Source organism: Neltuma alba, unplaced genomic scaffold (genome assembly GCF_004799145.2).
Source record: "Neltuma alba isolate B1F8T4 unplaced genomic scaffold, ASM479914v2 tig00010901_pilon, whole genome shotgun sequence".
NCBI classification, from domain to species: Eukaryota; Viridiplantae; Streptophyta; class Magnoliopsida; order Fabales; family Fabaceae; genus Neltuma; species Neltuma alba.
In genome coordinates, this window is record NW_021635684.1 from 1,234,720 (window position 1) to 1,249,942 (window position 15,223).

A 15,223-nucleotide genomic window follows, 5' to 3' on the forward strand; every position below is an offset into this window, starting at 1 on the left:
CAGGCCCTAAAATGTTACATTATATTTGGGGGATGAGATTTTAAGAAATCCCAATAGCAAGATCAATCAACCAAAACATTGACATGCATCAATTACAAGCATTTCAACCTTTTGCTATTAATAGGGAACTACTTTACCTCATACATGTAGCACTCTAACATGCAATAGCCAAGACACATAAAGGAAGGAGTATAGCTACACAATCATCATCATCCTCATCATTCAGTTCAACCACATAATAGCACATGAAATTGCATAGCAATCAATGCAACATGCAACATTAAGGTCAATTAAATCTTACTACCTTAATCCAACGCTCTTTGATTTTCTTGTTCTTCTTTCTTGCTTCCACAAATGCCAAACCCTAACATGAAAATCCATAAAAATGGCAGCAAGAATCATCAACCATTCCACATAAGAATCAATAACATAACTCAAGTAACTTCTAAACCCCTTAAAACTTCCATCTTTGTTCTTGAATTATTAGAGTTGGTTTCCATAAACCCTAAAAATTCCCTCTTGACTCATTCCTACATGATTTTTCATGTAGAGTCCAAATATCTACTTGGATTTAACAAAATAAATTTTCTTCTTTCAGTTTCAGCTTGACCGAACCATTATGGTTCCTTATCCAAAAATTTTAACTTTGATTCTATGGCTTCCAGCACTTGTTCTTTAGGTTTACCCTACACCATTTTTCATTTTAAACACAATGGAAGCCTCAAAACTTTTAAAAACACATCCTAGGGTCCAGATCTTGCTTTGGTCGAAATGGATCTCAAGCAACACAACCAAAAAAACACTTCAAAATCAACCTACAACCACTTGTAATCACTAGGATCTACCATACTTTGAAATGTTCTAGCAAGATCTAACAACCAAACTCCCTCCCCCACCTAAGAAGCATTTCGGCCAGCACTCAAAGAGGAAGAGAACCAGAAATTTCAACCATAGAACTCAAGCAGACAAGGCAAGGAGCAACTTAGAACCGAAAACTTACCTTGGATCTCACTTGTATGCTCAAAGTTGATGCCTTTCTCTTGATTTCTCCCTTGAACTCTCTCTTTTCCTCTCAAGCTCCCTCTTGGCCAAAATATGGATCAGATTTAGGGGGAGGATGACCTCATTCAATGCACACGATCCTCTCCATTGGTAGCTTGACAATTAAAAAGCTTTAATTACCATCCATTAGAGGCTTGACAAGTGGCAACTTATGGGCCAAGTAAAGTGCAAGACTCTGATTAACACTTTATCGGTGCACTTTGACTCTGGGTTTAATTTCTTTTCTATAATTACAGTGCTCTGGCCTCTGTAATTATTTTATGTCAGATCCATAAATTATTCTTCTCATTTTTCTCTTCCCAAATTGCCCTCTTTGTCTCAAATTTAATTTCCCAATAATTAAATAAAAAGGAAAACTATTTTCCTTCTCTTTAGTGATTTTTCCTCTTTTCAAAGGAATTGGAAAAAATCTTAGATACTTGAGGGTCTTCTTTTAATTTCATAATCTCTTATAATTCCTTGGGATATCATAGGAATTTTCTTGGGATTTTATCCTCCTTAAAATATTTATTTGGAATTTTCCAAATAAATGACCTTAAACTAGCTTAAATCGCCCCTAAATTCCTTTGTAATTTCTCTAAGGGCAATTTGGTCATAAAAATAATTTTATAATCCCATATAATTTTCAAGGAATATTTTCCTTATTTTTCCTTAATTTTTTGAGACTCTGAAATATTTTTCCATAATTATTCTTGACCAATTTTCCTTAATTAATCAAGCTTTTCATAATTGGCTTGGAAAATTATAATAATTATTTTCCTCCACAATTTTTCTATTTCTCCTTGTCATTTTTGACCCTTAATTATTTAGGAATATTTCTTATTCCTAATTGCCATATTACTGGATGTGACACCACATATGGCCCTTAGGTGTCCTTTTTGTTGAATGAAGATGCCACCTCATGGGACACTTCAAGTGCCAACTATCACACATTTGAAGATATTAGCAATTTTTTTATCCATTATTTCATTCTTCCAAGTCTAACCTTCAATAATATGTCTTATTCCACTCATTTCCCTTCATCAAATTTGCCTTAAAATAGAGAGGAAAATAAGGAGAAATTCGTGCTCCTTTATACCCTTGACTATTCCTCTACCTATTTTACGATTTTACGTCATATCGGGTACTTTTTCAGGTCCTGACTTACCCAATAATCTTGGGACATACTCTTGCACCTTTTTTTTTTTTATCACAATTAATAACACATGACATTATATAACATGCCTAAAGAGGGAATGATGCCATTCCCTTGTTCTTCTATTAAAACATTTAATAATATTTATTTCAGAGTAAACTTGACCGGATTCTCTCTATCGTTCCATAAACCCAAGAATCTGTCTCTAGGTACCAATACTATCTTTTCATTAAGGGAAATTTGTCTAATTTTTCTCAAGTCAAAAGTCAACCCATAAATAGCTTATTTTGACTTTTCGCAGATAGTGTATAAATAAACTTTTATTTTTAAGACCTATGATAATTTTTCAAGTATCATTCCCCCATTTTGCTTCAATTATCTAAGGCCTCTACATATTTTAAATAATTTATTTTTAGCTAATATTCATGATTAGTCAAAACCCTAGGAATTTTATCAATTTGCTCATAGGGTACTTTTGTCATTTTTAACCCTATATAGGCCTTAAAAACTTATTTTGCATTTTTTTTAGAATTGTTTTAAAATTTTTGAGCATACTTTTCATCATTACCCTTTCCAACCGAAATTTTCTAAATTTACAATCGGGTCTCCGCTTAGGTTTAACCTCAGGAATCTACTCACTGAGGTTCCTAGCATAAGCTTTAGCCCTTAATCATCTCTAATTTCCATAATCAAGTCCTTAAAACTTCATCACGGTCTCTAACTTGTATGTCGAATGATTCCAGGAAACTCTTACTTTATAGTTTGGTCTCTAGAAATCCTCTCATCTTTCTAGGAAACTTCTAGAATTCCTGCCAAAAGGAGTCCAATAGCCATCCTGTCTTAGACTACTTCCTATACTATAGAGCTCAAAATTCGGGATGTTACAAAAGTCTTCGCCAAAAGTCTTTTTTTTTTAGTGGATAGAAGGATTCTTAGGGACTAAATTGCAAAATGAAAGTTTTTTGGGATCGGGAACAAGAAAATTAGAGGCTGTAGTGAATCCTCAAAGGCCAAGTATGAGATATGAGGATGATTGTTGGTTAGATCTCATGTTAAAGGCCTCAATGGGATGATTCTTGAGGTTAAACCCTAGTAGAAACCAAACTGTAATTTGAAAAGTTTTTTGTCAAAAGGGTAACAATGGAAAGCATGTCAAAAAATTTCAAAAAGCTTCCATAAAATGAAAAATGATGTTTTGAGGCCCATTTGAGATTTAAAATGAGAAAAATACCTCAAGAAGTGAATTTTTAGAATTTTGGCTATAATCAAGTGATGTTTAGTTGAAATCAATTACGTAAAATATGAGTATGCTACAAATAATTGGATAAAAATAGAGATTAATTATTTGAGAAATTATTCAATATTATAAACATAATTAAAGCCTGTTTATGCCAAGATGAGGTAATTTTCAAGAAGTTCTAGAACAAATGCTCTCAAGCCAAGTTTTAGCTTGATAAAAATTAGAGAATTTTCCTAAAATAAAAGCGAATTAATAGAGTAAAGGGATGAATTTGGGTTTAGGAAGCATCAAAAGAATTTGATCAAATTTATGTTACTATAAAGTAATTTGATGCTTTCTAAAGAGAAGATAAAATTTAAAAAAAGAAAATCTTTCTCGTCACATGTGCGCAATTATGAAGCCATGTGAAACCATTAATAAAGGGAGATACTTAAGAAACTTTTGATGAGATTGATGGGACAAATGTCTTAGTCATTGAGATGACAAAACACAAAAACCTACCCGATATGGTGTAGTTTTTAGAGTATGACTTAGCTAAACTAAGAAGCTTGTTCTAGAAGCCATTCTTTTCTCATTTTCTATATAAATGACACCACCTAGCTAAATTATTGGCGGAAAATTTTCTAAAACGCCATGTGGTGAAAAGAGAATAAAATAGTAAATCCTCTAGAAAAAGGAAGTTTATGAAAGAAGTCTTGCTTGTTTCAAGAAAACCACATGGATAAGCTCCTGAATTGCCACATCATACACGTAATTTGGAGCAAGTTTAAGAGCAAAGTTTTAAAGGTTAAATGGTAATTTCAAGGATAGACTTCAAACTACATTAAAATATGGCTAATTTTCAAGGCATTATAAATGCGTCCCTTCCCCCCAACACTTAGGAAATTTTGGCCAAATGAGGAGGGGGGAGGAGGATGAAATTTTGAAGGCCAAGAGAGAAGAGGAAGAAAAAGGGAAAGGACAGAAGGGAACTCAAGCAAATCAAGCAACAAGCTTAGGTAAGTTGTGATTCTAGTTATGGTTTTGATGTTGCTTGTGTTATTAAGCTTAGTTATGGCCTTTGATGATTTTTAGAAGCATGAAATATTATGATGAGTTTCTGTCCAAATTTGATTTAGTTATGAAAAAGATTGATTGAAGTTTGAATAAAAATTGAAAGGTAGAAAAGAAGGTTAATCAAGTGGTTTTGCCTGAAAATGGAAAGAATCTAAATTCCCCTTTCACTTTGCATGTACTTTGGCCATGTTTATGGTTTGATGTTGAAATGGATTTTGATGATTTTCATGATTTCTATGTGTTTAGAGTTAAAAACTGTGTAGGGTACATATGGGGTGTAAGTTTAGAAGCATTAGAATTAAAAATAAAATTTTTGTCCTAAAACCCTAATGTTTTAGCTTAAGCTAGATGAAGGGGAAGGGATTGGATTTTGTTAAACTTGAGGCTTAAAATGGATTTTTCATTCAAAATTATGTGAGAGTAATATGTGGAATCAATTTTAGAAGGATTGGATTGAAAGTCCAAAAGCTACAGTTAAAAAGTTATGTAAGAGATCAAGTATTGTTTGCTATTATGGCTCTTGGCCATGAGAAATTAAGGAAGATGAATGGAAAAGTTAATCAAATAACCTTGATGGTCGGAAGCAAGAGGAAGGATGTAAAAAATTAAAGGTAGCAAACTTTACCTTACTCTTATGTACTTAGTGTTTTCTTGTATGAATGACATGTTTATTATGTTTATATGACCATATGAAATCTTGTATTGTGTATGTGATTACGTTTAAAGCATGTCATAGGCCTATGTATTTTGTGTTTGATGCATAATGGTTTTCAAATATGTCAATATGTTATGAAAGTAATAAGTTTACAGGCATGTTATATAATGCCAAGTCATGCCTTGTATGTTTGAGCGGTACATGTTTGGTATTGAGATTCTCTTGAATCTCACTCTCCCTTAATCAACCATAATAGGCATTTTGAGCATGACAGAGGAATGCAAGGTATGGATCAAAAGAATAAAAAGGGAGAATTGAATAAATGTTTCTTATGCTATGTTTTTTACATTACCAAAAAAAAAATAGTGTTTTACACCGGTTAATTTTGTGCATTTGCAGTGATTTTAACCAGCACAAATGTGTTTGTAGCGGTTTTTAGAACTGCTACTAAAATGGGCATGGCAAAAGTACTTTGCAGCGATGATAAAAAAATCATTCCAAAATGTAGTTAAACCCGATGCGAAATTGCCAGAAACTGCTATAAACGCATATCAGAAACCACTGCAAATTTCAGTCAGAGGTAACAATGAAGTGCTCAATTTGCAGCAGTTTTTTTGAATTTATAGTGTTTGTTTTTTGAATTTGCAGCACTTCTTAGGAATGCATGTATATCAAAATTTTCACCAAAAATTTGAAAATTTGGCATCTGCAATGACACTAGTTCAACATTTGCAATAGTTCCCAAAACCACTACAAACGCACGTATTTTTTTTAAAAAATTATAATCAAATTATTATTTGTTATTTATCTATTTTGTTACTTATATGTGTAATTCCATATTATGATTTATTTAGTTATTAAATATGTTTTCATAAAAAATTATTTGCATATATGAAAAATAATTTTTAAATATATATCTATAATTGAGTAATAAATTTTTAGAAGATAGAAGGATGAATATTTGTCATGTGGTAAGAATCCACAAGAGAGATAAAAAAAATTAGAAGAGTGCATAAGTATCATAATAAATGTAAACAAGAAATAAAATTAAATAATAAAATCTTTTTTTCTTTACCTCTAACAAACCAACCGAGCAAAAGAAGAAGAGTAAGAAAGGGAAGATCAAATGGGAAGTAGGGGGTATTTATAATTAGTACATGACATTAGCAGCAGTTTGGGTAGCAGTTCAACAAACCACTGCAAATAAAAATCATTTGCAGTGGTTCTTGGCAAAATCGTTGCAAATGTAATATTTTGTTAAAAATGTTTTGCAATGCAGTGGTTTTTATAAAACTGTTATGAATGGGAACATTTGCAGCGGTTCTTGGCAAAACCATTGCAAATGCTTTTTTCATTTGTAGCGATTCTGACAAAACCACTACAAATGTTTTTGAAATTTGCGGTGGTTTTAAGAAAATTGTTGCAAATGCAGTACGTTTGCAATGGTTCTAACAAAATTGCTGCAATTTTTTTTGAAATTTGCAACGATTTACTTGGAACTATAGCAAATGTGCGTCATCTATTTTTTAGTAGCTTTTGAACCACTGCAAAATTTCACTACAACTATTCCCACCATGTGGCGCAAAGCTTATATGCCATAATTTTGTTGCGGTCTTGAAAAATCGTTGCATATTAGTAGTGGTTTTTGCATAACTGCTACAAATGTATCATTTAGTATGCTTATTTGGAACCGCTGTAAAATACTATTTTTTTGTGGTGTTAATGACTTCCCTTTATGTTGATGAATAATTAGACATGACAATTAATGTTATGTAATGATAAGTGATGACAATGGCATGTAAGAATGAGTCTAATGATTCAAGAGAATGATTTATGAAATGTTGAATAGTTGTATGCTTGTTGAGATATGTTTATGACTTGATATATTTAAGTAAGAGGATAAACATTTCAATATAGAGCCATAAATTTGAGATAGAGTAAAAGTAACATAAATGAACGAATATGCCCATGATATTATGCGAGTAATAAAAACACATCCTGAGCTTTAAAACAAATAGCAGATCAATTAAAATGGATATGTATAAAGAAAGTTATGATTGCTCAAAATTATGACAAAAAAACTGTAAAGTATTGTTTAACTATATAAACAATATCACTTCACGTATTTTCTTGTATTAAATGTGCAAGTAAATGATTTAATGAGTATTTTTTTGTAGAGAATTAAAAGATCTTTAAATGAAGACTCGAATTGTCCTAATACAATTTTTTCATAATTAGTTATGAATTTTTAAATTTGGAAAAAAAATATGGAATTGCCAAATGAATATTAACTCAAGAACCAAAATACAAAATTGAAATCCATGGACTTAATCTATGATTCCCTGAACTATAGCATTTTTGAATGCATACTAAAGGTGTTGAAAGGGATGGATGTTACAAATACCTTCCCATAATGTGCAAATTGCTTTTTGCAGTATTAATTTGTAGATAAGAACTTGTTTGTGATATGTACAATGGAACTTGTTTATGTAAATAGTAATGTATATGCAATTGGAATCAACATTATACAAGTTTTGATCAATGATATGCAATTAGGATCTATGATATGCAATAAGAGCTCATATGTAACTAAGTATCCGCAATATGCAATTAGAATCACCTCTATGTAACTTTGGATTGGCAATAAGCAATTAAGATATGTGATACATAATAGGGTCTCACATGCAACTAGGGATCTATATATACAATTAGAACCACTAATATCCAACTTTAAATCAATGCTATGTAGTCAGAATATATGATATGTAATAAGATCCTATATGCAATTAGGTATCTACAATATGCAATTGGAATCAACAATATACAACTTTGGATTAATGATATACAATTAGGATCCATGATAAGCAATAAGATCCTATATGCTGCTAGGTATTCGCAATAGGCAATTAGAACCAGATTTGAGAACTTTTTTTTTTTTTTTTGAAACGTCCACAAAACAAAGAGTTGTTTTATGCAACTTTGAATTAGTAAGATGCAATTAAGGTAAGTTGGTATTTCTCCTACCACAAGTAATTACACTCAAGAAACTAAATGTTTTATGCATCATTACCCAATTAATTTTTCAAACCAAAATTTATCCTCAATTTTCTTATAGTTTTTTCTTTAATTATGTTGTTGTTTTGTGTTTAACGTATCATCATTTCAATTTTTACATGTTATGCTGAGGTTTTGTAAAATTTCTTATATCCTAAAATTGTTAATTCGGAGGGAATAAGATAATAAAAAGCCCTAAAATATATAAAAATTCTAATTTTTGTCCCTTAAATCATATAATCCCTGCAGAAGACCCAAACTTTAATGGGAATTATGAAATGTGAGTGAAAAGTCAAAAACACCCTCATAATTTAGAGGACCCAAATTGGAATTTTATATATTCCATGGTCTTTTATTATCATTTTCCTGAAAAAAAGACCAGCTTTATAAAAAGCAAGATTCATTACCATGTTGAAAAGTAAAGAATTAATTTTTTTTTAAATTTTTAGTATTTAACTTTTTTTCATTATTCATATATAATCTTTCAATATTGATCATTTTTATACTATTTTTAGTATTCATCTTTGATCATTTTAGAATAAAAAAATTAATAATAAGTAACGGACAAGTGAAAATTAAATATTGAAAACAAAATAAAGTTACAACAATAAAATATTGATAGACGTAAAAGCAAAATATGAGTATTTTAAGAAAATTATATTTAAATACTAAAAACAAGAGTGCTTAAACGACTAAAATAACCGGAATAGAATTTTTTTTTTTTGGGAAAAAAAGGAGGAAATTTTTGTCAACTCAAATATTCCGGCCAAGAATTATATAGCTTTTTAAATTTTTTGAAAAATTAAGGTCCTTAACATTAACTAATTTCCTTAGAGTCTTCAAATGACATTTTTTTAAAATTTACGTACCTTTATTTCAAACAAGTTGATTGTGGAATATATATTTTTATATTGAGTCTCGAGGAACAGTATCCTTTACGATGCTGAAAATTAAGAAAACTTCAATTGGCGGGGTTGAAATTTTCTACTTCAAGGTTTGAACTTTCTCAGTAAAACCTCTAGAAGTAAAAAGGCAAAAAAGATTTTGGATTTGTATTCTTTTGTTGACCGTATTGCAGTTGAGCGTTGCGTGTAGATCAATAGCAGAACATATCACGCATTAGCTGTGGCACTGTGTTCATCATCGGCTATCTTTAAGGCATCAAAAAGTCTTTAAGAATGATATTAAGAATGTCCTTGGGTTATTATATTAATTCTTGCGCAAGTTTTTATCTTTGACTTTTCATCTGTAAATCAGTTTCTTCCTCTTTATATTAATTGTTCATTTTAATGTCCTTGCGTGTTAAAATGTTATGACTGACTTTTCATTTGACTTTTTCCTGGAGAATGTTCCCTGGTGACTGACCAAATCATCAATGTGGCAAAATAAATATTTAATTCCTCAGCTGGCTAGTATTAATATATAAATATACCAGTTTTTCATGCTGAGGCATAGAGTCCTGAGATTTCGAGTCCTATTAGTAAAATTCAAACCAGTTTCATCAAGCCACAAAATATGAAGGTTGAGTTCGTGTCCAAACAAATCATAAAGCCATCTTCTCCAACACCCCAAAACCTTATAATTTACAAACTGTCTTTTATTGACCAGATTGCTCCTATATTTCACACTCGTATGCTATTTTTCTATCCCAATATTGAGAACCAGTTTGCTAACGATGGGTGTGAGAGGCTAAAGACTTCATTGTCTGAGACTCTAACCCATTTCTATCCACTGGCAGGCAGAGTCAAAGACAACAAAGTGATTGAATGTAACGATAAAGGTGTCGAGTTTTGCGAGACTCGTGTCCATGGCTTCCTTTCCGACACCCTTAAACAACCCGATGCTGACTTCGTACACCACTTTGTGCCGGTCGATGATGCCCATTTAGGAAGTGGGTTTTTAATGAAAGTTCAAGTGAATTTGTTTGATTGTGGAGGTTTGGCCATTGGTGTGTCCTTTTCTCACAAGATTGCCGATGCTTCAACAATTGGTTCGTTCATTAAGGCATGGTCTTGTACGGCTGTTGGGTGCATGACTGAGTCGATGCTTCCTAAATACGTTATGGAATCTCATTTCCCTTCCATGGAGTTTTCAAATGATCTGCCACCTTTAGAGTTCAAACCCTCCAATTGCATCACGAGAAGGTACTCTACAGGCAACTTTTCCTTTTAGTTTATTGACTAGAGGATTTTGTTGAGACAGTTCAAATCTCGAATTAGAAAATATAGTTTTGGCTTTAAACCATAGCAATCAATTCAGTTTATTATTTTGGATTGAAGTGTATCCAACACTGAGCACGCTAAATCTTTATAATGATACAATTCTACCCATCATGTTATTTTTCTGGTACATCTAGTAGCTCAATTTTATTCTTATTTTTTTTAGTTGTATCCAGTGCCCTAAACTTTGGAATGATTGATGCACTGTAAATAAAACTAGAATGTTTGGAGTACAAGAAAAAAGATCATGAGTAAAATTGCAACACCACAAAGATTAGGTTACTAGGTATATTTTGAAAAATAAGATAAAAATGTTGAGTGCATCTTTACCCTATTATTTTTCTATTGCTTCGTCTTTTGGACAAAAACCATGCTTTAACTTTGAAAATTGTTATGGAATTCTAACTGCTTCTGATTTAGGACCTTTTAAAAAGCTTTCTATCATTATCATTAATTTTCTAAATTCATATATTTCTATAATTATTGAGGCTCTTTACATAATTTTAAATTATATATGGTGACAAAATTTTTCATAATTAGCCATAAATAAATTTTTATTTCCATAAATTTCAGTTTAGTTATTTTCGATTTAAATACCCCTCTTTAGTTTCAACATTACCTTAAAAATCTTTTTACTAGTTTTCTTAAATTTATGGATTTTTTTTGGATTTTCCGTACCTACACTGTTTGACCTAAGCTTTTTAAAATTAAAATTTTGTCCGAACTTTTCAATTTGGAGTTTTCATCATATTTCCTTATTTCAACTTCTATAGTGTCTTTTGTAGCCTGTACATGTAATCCTCTTTCACATCTCTAGAGAATCTTAAAATAATTCATAAGCCCTTTTCAGCTTAAAAATATTATCTGGATCACTTTCTAGTTTTGGGTATTATTATGTAATTTTATAATATTTATTTACACTAAGTACTGGTTTCTATACATTTTTTATCTTCTTTTTCTAACTTAAACTTCTTTTCCTTTACGTTAGGTTCCTATAACCTTTTATTTTGGCTCTTGAAACTTTCCCAAATCCTCTAAAAATATTTATGCTTTAGCTTAAAAACTTTTAATTTGCGTTTTAGTGTCTAGAAATCCTTCTCTAGTTTCGTAACACTTCTAGGCCTCCTAGTCATCTGATAGCTTTATTTAATTTAGTTTATTCTTGAGTTTTCAATATCCAACATTTAGGATATGACAAAAACAAATCCCCCAACTAATTATTATTTTGAGAATCGAAGGGAATATAATTTTAGATAGTTGATTAGCTGTGGTAATAATTCACCTGTGCAGATTAATGTATTTTTCAAGTAAAATTTGGGTTAGTTCTTTCTTTCAACTAATTACTAATTCAAAGGCAAAACAAAGGAAGTATGTACTTTGGAGTATAGGATTTCTAAAAATATTTATAGCTTGACCACTATGCTAGAAAATGGGTTTCATATAAGATAACTAAAAAGCAATGAACTTCACAACTTCATTTATTTCTAAACTCAACTTATCAGCTTTGGATGTAAACCAATACAATAAATATTGATAAATGCAAAAACCGAAATTGAATTCGGTGTAGGTACGTGTTTGAATCCTCAGAGATCACAAAATTGAAGGCCAAAGCATCAAGCAAACTGGTGGAACAACCAACTCGAGTGGAGTCAGTATTGGCACTAATATGGAAATGTGCTACAATTGCATCAAGAACAAACCTAGGAATAACCAAAAGACCATCCAAGATAGGCCAAGCAATAAATATTCGTAAAAGGACAAACCCACATTTACCTGAGACCTCTGTCGGGAACTGCTTGAGTAACTTCATAGCAGAAATAGAAGATACGGACATGGACGTTCAAACATTGGTGGTTCAATTAAGGGAAGCTCTTGAATTATTTTCAAAAGAACGTGCTCATAAACTTGAAGATAAAGATATCGCTTTCTCGATACTGAGTGAGGGATGGAAGGATGTTGAATTGGCATATAAAGGAGGCATAGATTTCTATATGTGCACGAGCTGGTGTCGTTTTGAGTTTTATGAAGCAGATTTTGGGTGGGGAAAGCCTAAGTGGGTGAGTATTCCTTCTATGAAGATAAAGAATTCTATTTATTTGATGGATACGAGTGATGGAAAAGGAATAGAAGCATGGGTGACTTTGAGCCAACAAGACATGGCCTTGGTTGAGAAAAATCATGAACTACTTGAATTTGCGTCGTTGAATCCAACTATCATATAAGATAAAAGAATGATAAAGTTTCACAGTTAATCCTTTAACTTTTATACAAAATTTTAGTATATGATCTCTTAATTTTAAATTATCCTTTTAGTCTTCTAACCCTAAAAATGTTACTCTCTCAAATGATCATTTTTCATTAAAATCATTTTTATTTTGAAATTAACTTAATGTGTCATCATTTGAAAATACTTTACAAAAATTTAAAATTTTCATGTCGGTATTTTTCTTTTAATCAACAACTTTAGGATTAAAGGATTGAAAAGATACTTTATAAAATTAAGGGATCAAAATAAAATTTTTTGTTTGCAGTTAAAGGACTAAAGTATATATTCACGTATAGTTTTTCGTTTCTCTTATTATGTTTTTGTTTTGTGTGCAATGTACATTGTATATCGTTTCAACTTTTATTCGTTATGTTGGGGTTATGTAAAATATCTTCCTTCATCAAATTGTTGATTCGGATCATTACGTTGAGAAAAAAATACCAGATTAATAAAAAGCAAGATACTTTACCATGTTGAAAATTAAAGAATGATTTTTTTCAATATTATAGTATTTAATTTTTTTTATTATTCCTATATAAATTTTTCAATATTTATCTCTTTTATAGGTTTTTAGTTATTCATCATCGATTATTTTAGAATGAAAAATAGTTGACAGTTGATTGATAATGAGTGCGGAAAGTCACAGCTAAATATTGAAAATGATAGTTGAACGCTGAAAAAGGGTGCTTACACAACTAAAATAACCAGAATTGATATATTTTTTCCTGGAAAAAAATAAAAGGAGGAAAGTTTTATGAACATAAATATTCCAACTAATAATTATATTAATTTTTAATTTTTTTTGAAAAATTAAGGTCCTGAACTTTAACTAATGTCCTTGTAGAGTCTTCAAATGCCGATTTTTGAAAATAAAAATACATATCTTTATCTCAAACATGGATATATTGCACATAACGGGTCACCGTCCAAATGGTCCGGTAACATAATAATTAAGTAAAAATAATATTCTATATAATATATATATAATTAAAATATTAAATAAATTAAAAATAAATGATAAAAAAAACCAAGCAAGGCCTTTCCTCTCATTTAGCTCTTTAGTCTCGCCCTCCGCATTCAATCATGCTTTAAATATTATATACTCATTTCTTTTTAGGGAAAATTAATTTGTCAGTCCTTATAGTTTTACCAAATTTTGAATAAGGTCTTTATAGTTTTGTTTCTTTTTGTTCCATCCTTATTGTTTGCTAGCGTTTTTATTACAGTCCTTCCGCTAATGATCCTTAAAGCTACTGTTACTTCAAGTTAACAGAGCTGACGTGGCAATAATTAAATTTTGACCAAGCACTGTCTTCCTCATCTGCAACACCTCTTACCTCTGCTTTGTTCTCCCCCTCCTCCATTCAGTCTCCATCTAAGCCAACCCCATATGCCATCTTCCAGACTTATTGCGCCCAAGATCGAGGTGGCACTCAGGTCATGCATAAGAAAGTCAATGTTTGAAAGCTCGACATGAACGAGACACAACAAATCATCAGCAGAATCTTCAAAGTCACCGAGAATGAGAAGCAGCTCTGAAAGTTCAGCGACAGACCTTAAAAGTTTGTTCGATCATCCTTCACATCTCGAACTTCTTACTTATCATCATATTATTATAAATGTTTTTGTCTTAATAACTCAAATTTTATCTTCCTGAAAGTTTTGGTTTTTTGTTGAAAACTGCGGGGTGGGGATTAGATTTATGATGGTGAAGTGATGTTTCAGAATTTGATGGCAGAGGCTGATTCATACGGTGGAAGCAAGGCTCTTCTAACGTTATCGAATGTCACATTGAATCCACTGTTAAGAGTTTGAGGGATTAGTCAAGCTAAGAGGTGGACGGTGAGAGAGAGAAGGGAGGGAGGGAGAAGTTGAAGAAGGTTAGAGGTGGGAATCAGGGCCGACCCTTCAGGGCTGACGGGCTTAAAAGGGCCAGCCCTCCAAGGCTGAAGTTTCAAAAATACCCCAATTTGTTAGGCCCGGCCCTTAAGCCACAGGGTTTAGGGTCGGCCCACGGGCTTTTAGCCCGTTTGAGAAAAAAATACTATTTTTTATATTTATCATAATTTTTATAAAAAAATAAAAATAAACCAATGAAATTATTAAAAAAAGACATAAATATGAATAAAATTAAGTCACAAATATAAAATATCATCATATATAAATATCCATCAACATCTAAGAATATCTAAAACATTCATTAACAAGATAACAACATCAAAAAGTTTTATCTATTGTACAATTGTGCAATAAATAAACACTATCATTAATCTTTTGAAACTTCATCATCACTATGATTAATTACTCTTCTTCATAAGTATGCTTTTCTTTCGTAACAAAATATTAAGTTTTTCTTCTTTATAGGAATTTTACTTTTAAATTGTACAATCTAGCTATTATTTTACTTTAATGTGAGAAACATTGTTGTTGAAACTCATGAATTTCTAATTCAAATTATAGAATCACAAGTTATATAAGTATAAAAATACTCTATTATCAAATATATATATATAGTTTAAAAATATCAACGCATATA

The 15,223-nt window shown here is 31.1% G+C and overlaps 1 protein-coding gene across 1 annotated transcript; it reads left to right on the forward strand.

Moving 5' to 3' along the window:
• Positions 1 to 9,717: 9,717 nt before the first annotated feature.
• Positions 9,718 to 12,643, forward strand: LOC114759812 (vinorine synthase-like). Its single transcript, XM_028949061.1, has 2 exons — positions 9,718 to 10,346; positions 11,989 to 12,643. Exons 1-2 carry the CDS (start codon positions 9,718 to 9,720, stop codon positions 12,641 to 12,643), a joined length of 1,284 nt encoding a protein of 427 aa, XP_028804894.1.
• The last annotated feature ends 2,580 nt before the right edge of the window (positions 12,644 to 15,223 follow it).

Excerpts from the sequence above, each read along its gene's own strand:
- LOC114759812 (XM_028949061.1), top strand. The coding sequence starts at position 9,718 with ATGAAGGTTGAGTTCGTGTCCAAACAAATCATAAAGCCATCTTCTCCA. Across the intron at positions 10,347-11,988 it reads TCCAATTGCATCACGAGAAG|GTACGTGTTTGAATCCTCAG; the intron begins GTACTCTACAGG and ends AATTCGGTGTAG.